This window comes from Pleurodeles waltl, chromosome 6 (assembly GCF_031143425.1).
Source record: "Pleurodeles waltl isolate 20211129_DDA chromosome 6, aPleWal1.hap1.20221129, whole genome shotgun sequence".
Taxonomy (NCBI): domain Eukaryota; kingdom Metazoa; phylum Chordata; class Amphibia; order Caudata; family Salamandridae; genus Pleurodeles; species Pleurodeles waltl.
The window spans coordinates 571430773-571448891 of NC_090445.1; the positions used below are offsets into that span (position 1 = coordinate 571430773).

At 44.5% G+C, this 18119-nt stretch overlaps 1 protein-coding gene across 1 annotated transcript in view; it reads left to right on the forward strand.

The window, feature by feature from the left end:
* Nucleotides 1-17722, forward strand: part of TBC1D22B (TBC1 domain family member 22B) — a 370468-nt gene extending 352746 nt beyond the window's left edge. Inside the window, exons 12-13 of the mRNA XM_069238752.1 lie at nt 13472-13567; nt 13912-17722. Of these exons, the coding sequence (XP_069094853.1) occupies nt 13472-13567; nt 13912-14040 (225 nt within the window). The 3' untranslated portion in view covers nt 14041-17722. The remainder of the gene's footprint in view (nt 1-13471; nt 13568-13911) is intronic.
* Nucleotides 17723-18119: the final 397 nt, after the last annotated feature.

Genomic DNA, 18119 nt, shown 5'->3' on the forward strand with positions numbered 1-18119 from the left:
GGATGGTGCGATGCCATGCCCCTTCCTTATCCATGAAAGGCAGACAGTGGACAGGTGGTCGCTGAGAGGCCCAAGGATTTGGCCGTAGCCTGAAAATCCTTAGTGCTCCAGCGCCGAGTCTGCCTTCTCGCCAAAGAAGTCCCATTGAATGGTATGTCCATAAGATTTGCCTGGACATCCCACAAAAAGCCAGATGTTCTCAGCCAGGTGTGGCACCGTAATGCCACTGTTGACGCAGCCGCTCTGCCCAGTGAGTCAGTCTTATCCAGGCCACGCCGAATGGTGAACTTCGCTGCGTCCCTCCCGTCTTTTACTGCTTGGAAGAGTATGGCACGCGCCTCCTCCGGGGCCCGAGGCAGCACATGTGCAACTGTATCCCATATGGTGTGTGAGAAATGGCCCATTAAACACAGGGCGTTCACCAACCTCAGTGCTAGGCTGGTGGAAGAAAACATCTTCTTCCCAGGATGGTCCAGCCTCTTGGATTCCCTATCTGGGAGGGGGGGGGGGGGGGGAGGGAACGCACCATGGGAAGTTAAGGCCTGGAATACCAGGCTCTCAGGGGTGGGGTTTTGGCTGAGAAAGTTAGTGTCGCCCAGGCCGATGGCGGCAGGTAATGGTCCTATTTACAGGAGCCTCTGTGTTGGGCTTGGACCAAGTTCTCAGCAGGACCTCAGTTAGTGCCCTGTTAAAGGGCAGGAGGGGCTGAGAAGTAGAAGCCCCCGCCTGAAGCACTTCGGTCAAGGTGTTTGTCTTGGCAACCACTGAGGGCAGTTCGAGGTCAAACACCTCTGCTGCCATACACACCATCATTGCATAGGAAGCTCCCGTCCTTGTAACCCGTAGCCACTGTAGGAGGAGAGAGCAAGCCAGACTCTGCATAGATGTTGGGTCCACTTTTCTCTCCTAGACCCTCGCACCAGTCCAAAGATCTTTCTAACTGATGTTCTAAAGGGTTCAGTAATCCCCTCCAATCTTCTCCAATGCCTGGCTGCTGAAAATAAGGATCAGGCAATGATCTGGCACCTGTGTTTGCCATCGGCACTGGAATCGGTGTTGTGTGACAGTTTTGGCTCCGGAACGTCGGGAATCCAAATAGGACTGGTGTCAGGATAGGTCACCTTGGTTCAGATCCGGATCAATAAGACCCCATTGGAGCAGAGGCTGAAGCCGCTAGCATGGAACCTGATGGGGCCGAAGGCATGTTAAAGAAGTCAGCCCGCTCGAATACGGGGTGCATGGCCTTGTAAAATTATTTTACCTGAGCAGGTGTCGCTGTGGCTCCCAGAAATGGGGGGAGGTGTGGAGTCGGACTGGGCAACTACTCCGCATAAACCATGCCTGGTACTCTGATGTTCCTCGCTCGTCGCGTTGGCCACCTGACAAGGTGAAGTCGAAGTATACTTTTTGTCCCGCTTTCCAGAGTGTCCTGAGAATGTAGAGTGTGACGAAGAGGATTAGGGGCTCCTGGAGCGGTCTTGCGACCTCATTCTCAACTGGGTCCGAGACTTCCAAGGTGTAGAGTGCTGGGCCACAAGCATTTTTAGGTTCCACTCCCTCAAAACTTTCAGCGGCATGGCCTGGCAGTTTGAGCATGACTGAGTCGCGCTCGAGACACCAAAGGCAGACGAGGTGAGGATCTGTAACCGACATGGCGCAGTGACAGGCGCCACACGGTTTGACCACTGCCTTCCTGGATGACATCTTCAACACAAAAGAAAAACCTCAACAAAACATCAAAAAAGCCTTAATACTAAAAAAGACACTGGGGCATCTCTCTTGCAAATACGCATATATTCACACATGCCCAAAAACATTAAAAAAAAAAAAAAGACAACAAGCCACAACAGTAGTGGCAGATTCAGTGGGAGACAAAGCGGAAGGCACCAGACTGAGCTGGACGCTTTGGGAAGGGAAACAAGATCCTGCTGCATACTTTCATTAACTGACCTTCTCAAGGGTTGACCAATGAGAGGACTCAATTGTCACAGAGTGGGATGGTATGAGTGAGAGTTGCTGACCCTACTCAACTCTGTGAAGAAGCATCACTGATTGACTGTCAGCCCTGGGCACTTCAGGGCTTAAAACTGAAGCACCCAGGTCTGGGTCTGATGGTGATGCACCCCCTCATGATGAGGGTGTTGGCCTCAAGGGGTTTTTCTGGGCTGAGGAGGTCACACACTCAAGGCTGTGAAATCTTCAGCCCAGCAAAGTGTAGTTCCAGATGCCAGGTACAGGTCCATTTAGCACATTACATTGCAGGCTGCATGGCCCGAACATGAAGAGTGTCCGGCTTTGCCAGACAGTCAATCTTCTTGCTTCCCAAAAGGGTGAGTGCGTGGGATGGGGCCCTGCGCCTTTACCAATGGGCCACTCCTGGAAGTGTTACAAAGGAAACTGTTCCTCAGCCAGAAGCTCCCTTTCCAGAAATCTGAATTAGATGCCACCTTTTAACTCAGAGTTCCCCCGACCATTGTCTGCTTTGCAGCAAATCGCTGCCTTCAAGGAGACCGTGCTGCAACAATTTAAGGTGATTCCAGGTGATTCCCAATTCCTCTGGCTTGCTTTTGGTCCCCATGGATCCATCAGATCTCCAATTGGGGTTCATCTGGTACCCCCAATCTAGTACCAACTGACCCCTGGCGCAGCCAGCGTACACTGCCTCAGCAATGTATGGTGGCTCTACTTTAGCGCTAAAGGCTCTACCTGCACCGATGCATCTTAGATGTATTTTTGATAAACTGCCACCTTCAACAGAACGGTCAACCTTGTTTGCATGGCACCTTCAAGATAGCCTTACCTCAGTTTGAGCAGGATCCCTTCAGTCCTCTTGTCTCTGAAGCAATATGTCTGCAGGATGGAGGCTCTTTTCAGCTTTAGAGTCTGATACTAGGCCTTGAGCATGTCCTTTGTAATGAGGACAATAATGAGGCTGATCACTTGCTCTCTTATTTCATTGATTGTGGGTCACATCTTTTTCTTGAAAGCAACAGTGTCTTAGATACTGCCCCAGAGAGCGAACTGAATTCACCCTCAGGGTTCCCTTCATGATAGATTGCTTGTTTTGTCATGTTGATCTGCAAGGTTGCAGATGCACAACATTTGCAGCTTTCCATAGTGGAGACTAAAGCTAATCTCCCAAATAAAATTTAGCTCCTCTCTCTTTTACTTTGGAATCATTGCTGTCCATTATGAAGCCCTGACTGAGTCAGCCATGGTGGCCTGATCTAATCCTTGCTAGACAACACAGATGAACTGCAAGAGGCGATTCAGCGTCCTTGACACCACATCCTACTTCAGAAAGCCTTATCTTTCAGGCATCAGTGAGAAAAGTTAGTCCAAACTTGCTTCCTACTGCTCTACCGGACAGAGAATCAAAATTTATAGATCCCGTTATGCAGGTATTTTCATCAGCAATCCTAGCTCTTTGCTCTTTCAGGTCGGTTTGTCTCCTAGGTCAAAACACTCACACTTTTTGGGATGAGGAGAGGTATTATTCATATTGCACTTAACATCTGGTTGGTTTTTTTCCCCCCCAATTTCGGATTCTGGCTTAAACCCCTATGCCACTTGCTGACATCCTTTGTCGTGGCCGACCCTTATAAGGAGTGCCTTAGCTCCTCACACAACCCTATGTCATGTAGCCTCTCCACATAAATACACTCTCAGCCCATTCATGAACCTAACTTCTCGGTGGCTTCGTTCAAGAGCAGGTCCAGATCTCCATCCATGACGAGGGCACACTGCATTAGTTGTCTCATAGACAAAGCAAGTACAAAAGTTAGCACAAGAGGTTGCTGTTCCATCATTGAAAAAAGAGAAAGTGTGCAAAGACTTAATCTAAATATGAAGCAAACCCCCATGATATGGCAGTAAGGTGCTCTATTGATGATGTGCAGGCTTTCAAGGAATTCACCGTGGCCATTTCTTCTAACATACTAATCCAGGTCAACATGTCTTCTAAAATATTTTCTTTGGTCAAGTCCAGTCTGATGCCAGCCGCTCTGACTCATCCACACTTGGTACTTAGACTTCAACATCTCAACTATAGCATCATCAACTTCAATTGCGATATTGAAGCAAAATCACTGCGCATCTTGGAGTCAGCAAAGAAAACTAAATCTTACAGGAGAAAGAAATACTTTGCATGCAACCCATATTGTGAAACGAGCATTTGCGGTACTATTGATCAATTTAAATATGTACCAGTGGTATTGATCAATGTAATATGTACCAAGAGAAAAATAGCACCTAATTTCCTTTATTTCATTTTTGTTTTACTTTGTCTATGAGTTTTACATGTGTTAAATCCCTTGTGTTATAGTATTAACTCAACAGTGCACAAGGATTTATGATAATATGATGCATAGTGTAATTTTACATCCTACACAAAATAAGTAACTACTTTTATTAAAGCCAGGATGTAAGTGAACCACGTTAATCCACACTAAGGCAAATAACAGTAGCTACGTTAAGTGGTGTTGAATGCTGCAGAGGTCGATTAGTGCAAGTCTGCATGCTTGTCCTTTATTTTAGATGAATACTACTAGCCACAGATTCCACACCTTTAGAATTTCCCCCAGGTGCCAGATTGGATCAGTGCGTTCCAGTAGCATTAGCTCTGCTCAGAAAGTGTGACAGAAGGAGCTGCATATATCTGCCACCCAGTAATGCTGATTTCAGTTTCTTTCTGAACCTTTGCATGAGATTCGGAGCTAACTCCTTTTTGTCATCCAGTGATGATTCTTTTTCTCTTCAAACATGTCCCCTCTTAAAACTACAGGGTTTAGGCTTGCCGGGGACTGTAACAAACAATTGTCTGTGATAGAATCCCACAAAGTGTCTGTCTAGTGCTTGGGGCCAGGCCACGAATCCATGTCGTGCAAGTGTGCACTGATTCATCCAAAGGTGATCGAAGAACACAAAGCCAAGCTGTATGTCCCCGGGCGTTACAGAATGTTGAATAAGAGCTGCTCCCACTCAATGTCAAGGACACATAGACCTCTTCCCACTCTCGGGGTTGCTTCGCTACATATTGTCATCGTAGTCAAAGTCCAAAAAGAAATGAAATTCAAGCAGGCCTCATCCCAGCCTCGCCGCTCTCTGCCTGAGACGTTACGAGGACATGAAGGTGCCCCGCGGAATCACTCTTGGTTCCCTGAGGAGGAGCAGAATTTTAAGCTGATTCCGATGCACCCTGAATTATCAGTTCCATCAGTGACCCCACAATAAGTTGAGGCATTTAAGGAGGCTATGCTCTGTACTTCGCTCTTGTGGGGTTATGGCAGATATCTCCAACCACGGTGTCATCTGTGCTTCCTGAGCCCTTCTGCAGGTTCTTACTCCACGGTTGACCCCACAGTCCACACTGGTTGCTGCCACATTGAAGCTGAAGGACTGCACCACTCCTTTTGCCCTGTCCGACTCTGAATAAAATCCATCTCTACCTTGACTATGGTCGCATTGTGCAACAGTCCCAGTGCAACCGATTCTTGCTCATTCAGACTTAAGCAAAGGCCCACATTTACCTAGCAGCTAACTCCCAGGGTTTCAACATTCTGACCAAAACCAGCCAGATTTGCAATTGCCTTCTGTAGAAAGATGACTTTCTATATAGTGCACTAAAATGAAGTACACTGTGCAGAGAGTCCAGTGGCTCCCCAAAGGTTTGCAGAGGAAGAAATAGATAGGTCTAGTGCCCCTTTTGTTGTAGTGTGGGTGAGCAGCTGGGCTTATGTGGGAGTCGTGTTAAGCATTTGTTGTATTCACAGAGGTAATAAATGAGACAAACACTCAAAGAATAAATCCGAGAAAAATAACAGTTGCTTTTATATATGCATTAAACCAAAGAACTTCGTTAAAAGGTAAGCAGTTTTTAAATAAAAAATAATTTGCTGTTTCAAAAATTGACAGTGCAATTTTCAGAGTCTTTAATGTTAGCCTATTGAAGGAAAACAAGACTGCAGTTTCTCAGGTAAGTACACAACTTACAACCCCAGTCTTCCGGGTTTCAGGCTAGCACTGGGCAAGGTTCAGGATGGTACCAAGGGCCATATGTACGAAAGCTTTTTCCCATAGACACAGAATGGGTAAAATCCTTTGTTACATCTGGCCCCAAGTGTGGAGTCTGTGCCCAGTATTAGTCAATGGAGACTGGGGGGAGGACTGAAGACGTGCTCCTCTCAGGTAAGTACAGATGGTGTCAGAGGTTAATCTCTGGGGCTTGAGGCAAGCACTGGGAGGGGAGGCCACAAGACAGCACCAAACTTAAACCCTCAGCGGCACAGGGGCGGCCAGTTGTAATGTGCCATCACAGCGTTGGGCGCCCAATGCTATCCAGTGGAGACAGCGGTATCTGCTGCAGCGCTGCTTACAGGTGAATAGAGTGGGGTCAGGGGTGGATCTCCTGGGGTTGAAGAAAGGACAAAGGGGGCCACAAGGCAGCACCTAACGTACACCCTCAGCGGCACAGGTGCGGCCGGGTGCAGAGTGCCAACTCATTGTCAGGCTCCCAATGTTAGTCAGTGCAGGAGGTCCCTTTAAAAAAAAGGGCTGCAGGCTTTGGCCAGGAGAGGTCAACCCACGGCTATCCTGGTAAGTTAAGACGCCAGCGGTCGTAGGGACACCAACGTTTAAGCTCCCCAAGGCCCAGAGGGGCCAGGTGCAGGGGTGTCTTACGGTCTTGAAAACAGCTTACCGGGCAGGTCGCGGTAAGGGGGAGCCCTCAGATTTTGGCTCCAGGCATTGCTGTGGAGTCTGGCAGGGGTCAGTCCACGATGGACTCTGGGTCAGAAGCGCTGGGGAACCTTCACTGGACTGGTGGACCACATGGACTCGGGCCGTGGACATTGGGTGCGGAGTTGGTTCTAGGTGACTGGTTTTTACTTTATCAGGTATGCTTCTTTGAAAATATTTATTTTGGATAGGTGTGCTGTCCATGGGAGTTCTTGTTCTTTATTGAAAGCAGGCAGTCCTCCCAAAGCTTTGGAGGTCACTGGGCTGCATGGCAGTCGTCTTCTGGGCACAGGTTTATTTGAAGGCTGCAGACAGGCCGGTGGGACTGGGTCCAAGTCAGTTGATGTCTTCAGTCTTCTTTGCTGGGTGACTTCTGTTTTGTCCAGCTCTTCTGGAGAAGTGTGGCACAATGGTTAGAGAGGCAGACCCTGATGTAGAGATCTATCCCGGGACCAGGGTTTAATTCCCGCCTCGGCGGTTCTTGGGCTCAATTTCCCTGGATAGGATATTTCTCGCCTCAGTGCCTAATCTAATTCATGGGTCTCACTCTGCAACTCTGGTCAATAGCTTGCTTAATCTCCACAACGGCCCCAACAGCGCTGGGATGCCTGGCTTCACCTTGGGGGTTGCTCAGGAGTGGGCACCTCACAGGGAAAAGCCAGGAGGGGTTCCACAGCTGTATGCATTCAGCGCCTCGATACCTTAGGGTCGGAGTGCGCTTTACAAGTACGAATTTACATTACATTTACATTACATTCTTAGGTAAACAGGTATCTGATTCTAGGGTTCAGGGGTGCTCCCTAAATAATTAATTTAAGGGCGTTACAGGAAGTGCCAGGTGGTAGCCAATGGGCCACTCATCTTTAGGGTGACTACACTCTTCCTTTCACCACCTCCTTTGGGAAGTGGCATAGCCCTAAACCTAATGGCCTAATTCCTTCCGTGGAAGATGGAGGAATTTAAAAAGTAGTGTCCACATAAGCTCGTCCACCCTAGGGGTGGGACTGGCATGAAGTGGGCACTCCTCCTAATTTTCCTGACTGTCCTGCGCCAGAAGTGGGGCCAGGAACTGGGGGACGGCCGCCTACACCATTTGGAGAGGCTTAGGTCGCATATCAAAGGCAGCAAGGACCTTGCAGCTCCCCGCCCTGGACTGTCCATCCACCCTGGGAGAGGAGGTCACGCCTTTGCCCAGAGCAGGCCCTTGTTCTGAGCCCTCTAGAGCATTGGCTATCACCTCATGGGGGCCAGAACTCTGTCTAAAGTGGCTGCACTAATCAGACAGTGCTCACTCGGAGTTGCTAGGTTTCAAATGGGCACCTGTAAGGTGCCCTCTGAGTGCATGCATTAATAAATCCATTACTCAATTCAGTGAGGGTTTATTAATACAATATGTTTGATACCAAACATCCCTATTGTGAGTGAAGCCATCATATAGCTGGGGAACTCATAGTGACCAGTGTCCAGCACATGTTCTTGAAATGGCTACACTGTTCACTTACTATGTCTGAGAATCGACAGACATCGCAAGGGCATATCTGCTCATGCAGGTATGTCCTCACATGTAATATACTGCACCCTGCCTTTAGTGCTGGAAGACCTACCGGAGGGGTGACTTACATATATTGTGTGCAGGGAACAGGGCACACAAGCTGTGTACTATGTTGTGTTTTCATTTTAGGTCTGCACCAAGACACGCAGCCTGAAAAGGCAGCACTGTGTGCACTTAGATGAGAGGGTCCCTGAGGGTGGCACAATCTCTGCTGCATCCCTCAGGGGCCTTCCTTTAGTACCGCATGCCCTAGGTACCAGGGGTATCATTTACTAGGGATTTACAGTGGCAACTAAAGGTTTGCCAATTGGGAAAAATGGCTGTGCAGTTTTAGGGAAAGAGATCTGGCACTGGGGACCTGTTTAAGAGGGATGCAGTGCACTTTCACTCGAAATTTCATCAGAAACCTGGCAAAAAGTGGAGGGGTGACCATATCAAAAGAGGCATTTTCCTACACCTTCTGTTGAAGTTAAAAAATAACATACTCACAGAAATATTGCAACCTGCACAATCTTCATCTTTACCCATACTGCCGTTCAATGAGGCCCTGACCAACAACTTCACGGGGTCTTCAGCCAAACCCTGGGTGGAAGAAAGTAAAAACTTTCTTCCCTTTGTTTCTCTATATTTATGATTACTCCATATATAGGTAGGCTGCTCCAAACGCCTGGATTAGCCTAATCCTATAAACTTTCTTCCCTTTGTTTCTCTAGATTTGGAATTGAGTTTGTAGTTGAATGTCCTTTTCCATCCATATTGTATGTCTGTCTGATGTGGTCATGCCTGCGCAGCAATGCAAATGTACTGTGTGAAGTGTTTACCTATGCTGTCTTACAGTGTATTCTGAGAGGTATCATTGGTCCATAATTGCTGGGCCTTTGATTAATTTTTGCAGACTTTCAGGTTTATTTCACATGGACGTTGTCATGCATTTGTTGCTTCATTTACACTTTTTTTTCTTAATACGAGGTTTGGTGATTTTTTTTTTTTTTTTTTAGCTCCTGATGATCTATGACATTTTATCATAGCTTAATAATTAAATCCATTGTGGGCACCTTTAAATGTGTTAGGTTATAAGGCCCCAAATTACACTAAGGGATACGTTGCAAGTGTTTTGTAATTTGACGCGAGGATATCGGGATGGCTGGAATCTCTTCACTAAATTCCAGGGATTGCAACTTCTCTACTAGTTTGTGGAATAATTACACAGACTGATAATACTGGGTATTGTTACGTGCAGTTTTTTTTTAGTCCTGGTGAGAAAACTGTTGACATGTTCTACCTGCTCAGAGCAGGTGGAAAGTGGAGAGCAGTTGGTGGTGGTGGGGTGTGTGGTGATGGAGGGGTGGTTGGGAGTATGCCTTGTTAATAGTTCCCAAATTCAACATGTCAAATACCCTGTGTAGTAAACAGGCAAGGGAAATTTCCAGAGTTGATCAGACACTCTTCCACAGTCTATTGTACACAATGAATGTGTTCCAACCTCCTCCTTGTGGGATATATAAGTGAGCTTATCTGCAAGCAAGCAAGCAATGTCACAAATTTCAAAACTCTTGTGCGCTAAACTGGAATAATACTGATAACGTGATGCGGTTTATAGCTTTTCACATCATAGTTTTGCCTTCCTTATATTTGGTGTCTGATATTTACTGCATAAGTGCTCCTGGCAGCCAAGGTTTGTACTTGCAACACCTTAGGTTGTTAAGGTTATGGGTGTGTCTTTGTATGTTGGGACACTGTTTTTCACTTCTCCTCTAGTGTCACAGGTGTCAACAACGGAGAGGAAATGGAAATCCATGCTGAGTACTTGTTCAATTCATAAGGGACCCATTCCATGTCATCCTTTTGGCTCTGGTTTGGGCTAGGAGATTGCGTTACCCAAAACTTCTGGGCATGAGCATTTGTTCTCTGAACAGGCTGCTGCTTCAGAGGAATCTTCTATCACAGAAGCAGGGCTGGGTTTTGCACCCATGCCTGTGCAATCTACATATGCAGCATAGTAGAGTGGCAGTTGACAGTCTAATTTACCTCCCAAAGTAGGATATGTCATCCTTGCTGACAGGTGTCCTTCCATAAAATCTATTTATGCCGGAAGCTGCAACAAGTTTCTGGCTTGTAGTGGCATCTGCAACACTGACCTGCTGCAGGTTGGATGTGTTACCAGCAGCGAGCACTATTGATGATTACCCATCAGCCCTTTCAGCCTTTTTGTGTTTACCGGAGCAGCCATCCCTATTTAAATCACCTGTTGTGATGTGTTTTTTCAAAGGTTTGGTCCACATAGTTCCTCCTAAACCTCTCAAGATGCCGAAGTGGGACCTTAACTTGGTCCTTACTTTTGTGATGTATACCCCCTTTGAGCTGTCGCACAGCTGTTCCCCCATGTCTCTTGAATTTGAAGACAGTCTCTTTCATCGCGATCCCCTCACCTCACCACATGAGCGAGCTGGCTTTCTGCTGCAAGTTGTGATTACCTTTTGTGTCTAGTAGTCCATTAGTCTTCCAATGTTCTTTGGCCCAACTTCACCCCTCGAAAGAGGAGTAGAGGCTTCATTGTTTGAGTCGGAAAAGAGTGCTTAGTTTTCACATCGATCCTACCAAGAACCTTTGTGTTGACAATGAGCTGTTTATGGGATTATGTGGGTGGACGTTGAGCTTTTTGTGGGGTTCGCAAGGTGGATGATGAGCTGTTTGTGGGGTTCTCCGAGGTAAAGGCAAAACAGTGCTGAAATGAACTTAGTCCAGGTGGCTAGTTCTTCACATTAGGATCCCCTATGCTGTGGCCAAGAAGCAGTCTCCAGAAGGGTTGAGGACCCATTTCACCAGGGCCAATGGTGTTACCACTGCGTTAGCATTCAGAGTACCTTTTCTGGATATTTATCAGACTGCAAAGTGTGCATCATTGCACATGCTCAAAAAGTACTTTTGCCTTAACAGTTCAGTCCGACGGGAAGGGCATTGTGGCCATTCAGTCGTACAGGACATTTTGGTCTGAGTCCTTCCACAGGCCCACCACTGGGAAGATGAGGGATTTGCGGTAAGAAGTATCCACCAAAAGAACAGTCTGTTTACCTTCGGTAATGCTCTTTCTCTCTGGTGAATTATTTGTCTAACAGCAGGTTCCTCACCGCCCTCATGCCTCCACGTTCTGCAAATAGCTTCTTTTCCATCTAAAAAGGTTCCAAATTAGAGATCTGCACACTGGCATGAATGATTAGTATTTGTATTCTATGTTAGTAGGTGCAGACTACGTCCAGAAAGAAACTGACATCAGCACGCCTATTGTGGCTGCAGCTGTAGATTCTGGAGCAGAATCGTCGCAGAGTTGTAAGACGCCACCTACTGACATGGAAGAGCTCTGCTGAAAAATCTTCCAGACCCATCTGACGTCTGGAATTATTTTTAAAGTATTGGGTCTAAGGTTAAATACAGTATTCACTACCATTATCAACGGTAAGTAACTTGTTTCTCTTGCTGTAAACAAAAGCTCTTTTTGGATATTTAGGATGGTGTCAACTCAGCCCTGTGAACAAATCACTTAAAACTTAGCTGAGAAGTTGTGACTTAAGCATACATTTTAGAGGTGTAAAGATATGAGAGTTCTAAGATACTATTTATTTTAACATGACCTTGAGGTCAGCATTTGGTTTTTAGATAAATGGAGTGATGTTAGCATTTTGATGAGTATTGCCTGTGGAGTGTGAAACATTCATGAGGTTGGTAGTTGTGGAAGCTAAATTTGGACATCTAATTTAACCACTGTAGCTTTGCATATATCAGCTTGTGATTTATTCCATTGCCTAATATGCGAATGATGTCGGAGCTTTGGAGCTAGGATAGAGTGGTGGGTGAGGTAGATAGTTTACTGTTATTTGTTAATCTGGTAATTTTTTTGGTGAAGAATTACCAAATTAGTAAAATACTGAGCGATTAAGGTTAGTTATTACTAATGGTTTGCGGACTCTGCGTATTTGGCAGGGATTTGAATGCAGACAATTTTGGCATTAGTCTAGTCAACATAGTATTGGCAGGCATGTATCCTGCACAGTAGGTGCTAGGCACTAGTTGAGAATTGAAGTTTGAGGTTTGTAATTGGCGCTATTTGCATTAGCACATTGACATTAGAAGCCAAATTAACTAGAATGATCTGTGATTTTGACAACGGTAAGATTTGTTTCTGCAGAGCTTGTATAAGGGTCTCTGGGTTTAAGAACTTCCAGTCCCTAAATGGTATAGGTTGTGAGCAAGAGGACCAATGGCTGGGTATGGAGCAGCGTGCTCATTCCTAATGAAGAAATTAATGCTAATATGGTAGGTACAGGAATGCTGTTTGTAATCTGAGATCATAAGGTCCGAAATCAACAAGAATTAGAAATCCTAAGAGTGATCTTGTAAGATAAGACTTGCTTTGTGAGCTGTGCACAGCCAGTGTAGTCCTTGTCCTGTATGATGACTTGGGTGAATTTGTTATAAACCTTCTGTTCAGATGTTGAGAGTATACTAGTTTGCATTTAGAAAGCAACAATGTGCAATATGATATTGAGAAGTTCTTTCTGAAAAAAGCTTGGGTTCTTTAGCGAGGATGGTAGATTAAGGCACCCATGTAGGATGTAAGGAGAGCTCGTCATGTATTTTGAATAGTAAGTATTTAAAGGGCCTAAAAGAAGATCCTTTAAGGTCTAGGAATATTAGGTCCTCAACTCAGTTTTTATGGGCCCAACTGTGGAGTGGCCATATGGATTCTCCTGTTTTTTTCACCTTTTCTATCCTGTACTGGACACCCAAGGAACTGTAGAGTAACTGGGAAGGCTATCGCACATGGAGTGCCAGTGAGCTAACCACCTTTTAACCAGGCAAGCAAAAGACAGCAAATCAGAGATCTGGAAGATATAAGGGAGCAGTACCTGCTGATCCACCTATGTTATGTGGAAGACTTCAGCTGCTCTAAAATGAGGCTATTGTGTGGTTGGTTTGCTGATTTTTGTTTCCATACATGTGTGACAGCCATTTTGAGATGAGTTGAACAAAGAGTAGAGCTCCTTGAAATGCAGGGGAGCAGCAGCCAAGGGGCCTCCCTGATGGCATGGTGAGGTCCCACCACCTTTATTCGGTACATCACATTAAAGAGTTGATTTTGATGTTCAGCAGGTGTTTTGGTTCTTACATGTCTGTCTCTTGTTTCAGGCGGAGTCTGAGGGGTTCTCACACTTTCATTTGTATGTTTGTGCTGCATTCCTGATCAAATGGCGAAAGGAGATCTTGGATGAGGAAGACTTCCAGGTGAATGAATTAGTGGTACCTTGTAATTATGCCTTTGCCCTCTCTGTCCCTCCACTAATACTTCTGCTGTTTTTATGTGCCTAACAGTGACTGTTGCCACAGTACCAAAAAAAACTGTTTGTAAAGCTGCTTTGTTGAGTTTTGAGTAGTTCACTATTTTAAATATTTTGACACAAATGTTATACTCTTGGTAACACTGTTAGGCGTTGATGGGATGGCTTGATCCCTGGGTTGCAGCTTGTCAGCATAAAATTATGGTTTTGGTCATTTTTGTGATTGCAAGTTATTGTTTGGGTTAAAGCTTACATGTGATTTCTAATATAATGCTTATTTACAATTTTCAGGGCCTTCTAATGCTGTTACAGAATCTTCCCACAATACATTGGGGAAATGAGGAGATTGGACTTCTCCTGGCTGAGGCATACAGACTGAAGTACATGTTTGCAGATGCACCCAACCACTATCGACGATAGGAGCCAATGTACGTTTGGCCTGAGTGTTCCTCCTTTGGGTCTCTCTGATTTGTTGAACCCTTCAGACGTCTAGCAAGGAACCATTGTACTGTATATTTGCTCACAAACTGTCTTAAGTTACTGTGTGCCTGCCTGACATTCTGCATTGGTGGACAGGCTACCTGACCTGCAGTATTTCATGCTATGCTAACATAGGACAGAAAAAAGAGAAACACCAATAATGTTCATTCAGCCAGACTGAACAGAGGCTGTTAGTGCAAATTGTCTACAAACCTACTGCTGCAAATCACGAGATGGTTGGACCTTGGATTTTCGGTAAACTCAGCAGAGGTAATAAGTTGAGATGACACCACGGTATAGCAGTCCCATGTTGATGTGGCAGAGGAACAAGTTTTCAGAGTTTGGACCCTACACCCCGCTGCCTTCTATTCTGCCTCACCTGTCCTTTCCACATATCTTGATCCAGTAACATGGAAGATGGTTTTTGTAGGGTCTATGGAAAGTCTTTAGAGGGTATGAGGTTGGTGGTGTGGGGGCAGGGTAATGTAGTATCCACTGAATGCTAAGCAGTGTGCCTATTCTCACTCGTGCAAATTCTGCTCAGAAATCAACATGAGAGGGATGCTGGTTTGGTGTACATGGTTGTGTGTGGCGTGCAGAGATTTGTTATGTTTGGTGTCAACAGTGCACAGGCTTCTGGTGTAGGTGAGTCATATGCTGGAGGGTAAGTGTCAGGATGCTTTGTTTTGCGTGAAAAAGGGGTAAGATAAGTAGAGTTTGGTTTGTATAAGGATGCGCATGGGAGGGAAGTTCAGAAAATGGTTTTGCTTGTGGGGCAGCAGCACGTGTGGACATCGTTTTTATCTGAAGCATTTTCCCATAGTGTAATATGCCACAGTTTGAGAAACTCCTTGTTCCTCCATGCATTTGTGCACATCCTAACATAATCATTTGTGTATGCCATGCTGTATGGGTTTCCATGTGAAGGTGGATCACTAATGTCTTCAGTCGGAAATGCCTAAAACCTTTACCTTTTGCAGATTTTAGTATGGATTTACAGGCACTTGCCAGTTAAATGAGTCAACTGACGTCAGCTGTAATGTACTGAGCCACAGTGACTACATGTCCATATCTATGCTCCTCAGAGGCATTATGTATGTATGTAATATATATATATATATATATTGTGGGGTTAACTTTGTGTATATGGGTAAAGATGTACAATATGGGTCTTCTATGTAGGAAGATATTGTGTTTATACTAGGTTTGTCCTTCATACCGTTGATACCAGCTCCTACTTGTGAGGATCTTACTAAACCACACTAGTGCATTTAGTCAGCACTTATCTGAATTCCAAACTCTTTTTAAAAACCCGGTTATGCAAGAAAATGCGCTAAGGTTTGTGTTTGTGGTAGAATGAACAAGGGCGGGAGCAGACTATATGAGTTCCTCCTTTAGTCTTAAGTTTGAGTGCTAATTCATTGGTGACACTCCTTAGCTAAATCACTGACTGTTGATGCTTAAAAAGTGCACATGCTGGTACAAAGTGTACGAATAACTGGATGTATTTATTTTGTCTTCATAATTAAGACCTTTGCTAGCTTTTACCTCATGCATGCCTGTAGAGTGAGCAATTTGCAGGATCTTGTCTGCTGATAATCTGGTTCACCAGGCAACTTTGAACATTTTTAACCATGTTTAAACAGGACAGTTAAATGAGCAGTGAAAAGTGTGCTTAGAGCTCAAAGTACTATTTAACCGTATGCCAGGTGAATTATCTCACGGTAAGGCTGTAAAGATCAGAAGTACTTGGGCAGCCAGTTAGCAAAGAAAGACGATGGGGGACCAGATGTGCCATAAGAGAAAGGGCTTAGTGGACCAAAAGCAAGGAAGATGTACTGGGCTAGTGTGGCCTAGGTAAAAAGAATGACAGGCAAAAATGTGTACCTGCAAAACAGAAAACGAACAGAGGCTAAACGGGGTCAGGAACCAGTGAGCAGAACCAAAGGTAATAGAAGCCTGTACATAAAACTTGGGAGAGTGAAGAAAATGTGATCAGGAATCAAGGAGAAGAAAGGGCAAAGGAGACCATGTGCAAAATTAAAAAAGACCTCAGTTAAGGAGAAAGGATTATGGGGATCAAGGCCAATGGGAGAGAGACCAAAAGAGGCTGTGACCAATGGAGAGGAAGAATAAAAGGCCTCTGGGAACAAGAGAATTGACAAAGGGTATCTCGAAGATCTAGGGTAAATGAAATGTGCCTGTGGGTCCTAAGGTAATACAATAGAAATGTCCTATAAAAATCTCTTAATTCAAGAAGGAAAGGCCAGAGGTGATTTAAGGTGGGTGGTTGGGCGGAGTTGGCTCAGTATGAAATAACCAAAGGCAATGGGAAAGATGTGGCAAGAATAAAACATTTTGGAAGTACTGGAATCATTCTGAAAAGGTCCAGGAAAACATATGGTAATGGTTGTGTAAACTAACTGCCAGAAGAAAAAGACAAAGGAAACCATGGGCATGAATTTATTAGCTGGGGTCGTCAAAAGCAAAGGAGAATTTAATGGGACCTGGGACCCAAGTGCATTATGACCAAACCATGCTGTTGTGGTGCTTTAAGGGAAAAAGAGGCCATAAGGAAAGCAGGGACATGGAGGAAACTTCCAAACACAAGTAAGATAGTCAAGTACACCAAGGGCCAAAGTGGGCTTGGAGAACAGATGACAAGTTGGAAAGAACTATGAAAAGCAGTGACCCAAGGAGTAATGGATTTTGAGTGGGGTGGAAGGCAGTGTATGATTTTAGCCCTAGCGCAAAGCTACACCATTGATGATAAAACTCCAAAGTTATCACACATTTCCAGTGCTTTCTTCACTTGCTTCTCAGGCAACTGGATGTCAGTGTTTGTGTGCCTTTGTAATTTTCTTTATTTTTTTATAATCCAGTGTCACTGGCGAAACACATTATAATGAAGAAAAGTTATTTTTATTTCCTAAGAAATGTTTGTTTTTATGTGTAAATGGGAGTTGCACACCTTAGCGATATGGGAAGGGTCTGAATAAATGCCGAAGTCTCCCACTTGTCTGGTTTACTGATTTGTAACTCTAATCTGTGAAACGATGATTCAGTTTGTAGAACAATGGTACGATAAAATGAGGAGAGGTCAGGACTAGAGTGTATTTATTGTACTTCAGTATTCTAAATATGTCATTTTAATGTAATAATTTTCTGACTGTGCTGAGTTTGGCACTTATCCATAGAACGATGTTGATGATCATGTTATCAACTGCTGATCTGTTTTCGCCCAATCTCCCATCAGTAAATGCATGTAAAGCATGTCAGACGGTGAGAGACGTTCTAATTAACATGAACAATTAGCCAAAACCGTGGCAATGCCTATGTTCCTGTTTATTTCCCAATACAGTCTTCTTTAAACTGAGCACATTTTGCCATGTTTTCCCTGTACCAATATGACGGGTAGGAAAATGCATATGTGGCTGCTAACTCGGTGTAGAGTTAATCCAGAGTGCGGCCTATCCTTGTCAACCAAAACTAGAGGATTTGTCTAATACGCCATGTACCTAAATATCTTTTTGGAATGAGTTGATTATGAAAATGAAAATCACAAAAACACTTGTGCTGCAATTAATTGCTTTTCCAATAAATGTGGCCTTTTGACAAAGAATCAGTCTGTATTCAAAGATGATTTTTAATTCTATATATGCTGTTAGATGACTAGAAAATGGATGCATCTTATTACAAAATAAAGCTATCCTGGCATTTATTCAAAGAACCACTGGGTAACTAGCACTACAAATAAGGGCCCAGTAATATCAAAACTATCAGCTTTTGACATTTATAGACCCTTCCATTTTTTTATGTCATGGTAAAGATTTTGCAGGAAATTTTTCATCTCTAGAAGATTCCCAAATATCCCTGGAAAAAATTGATGAATTTGAGAATCCTCCAGGGCCTCTTGGGACAGGTCTTTTAAGTAAATACAATGTTCTTGATCATTTGATGAACTAGGAGCAGAATCAAGTGACCTTGTAGTACCTTTAAGTATTTTACTTACATTCTCC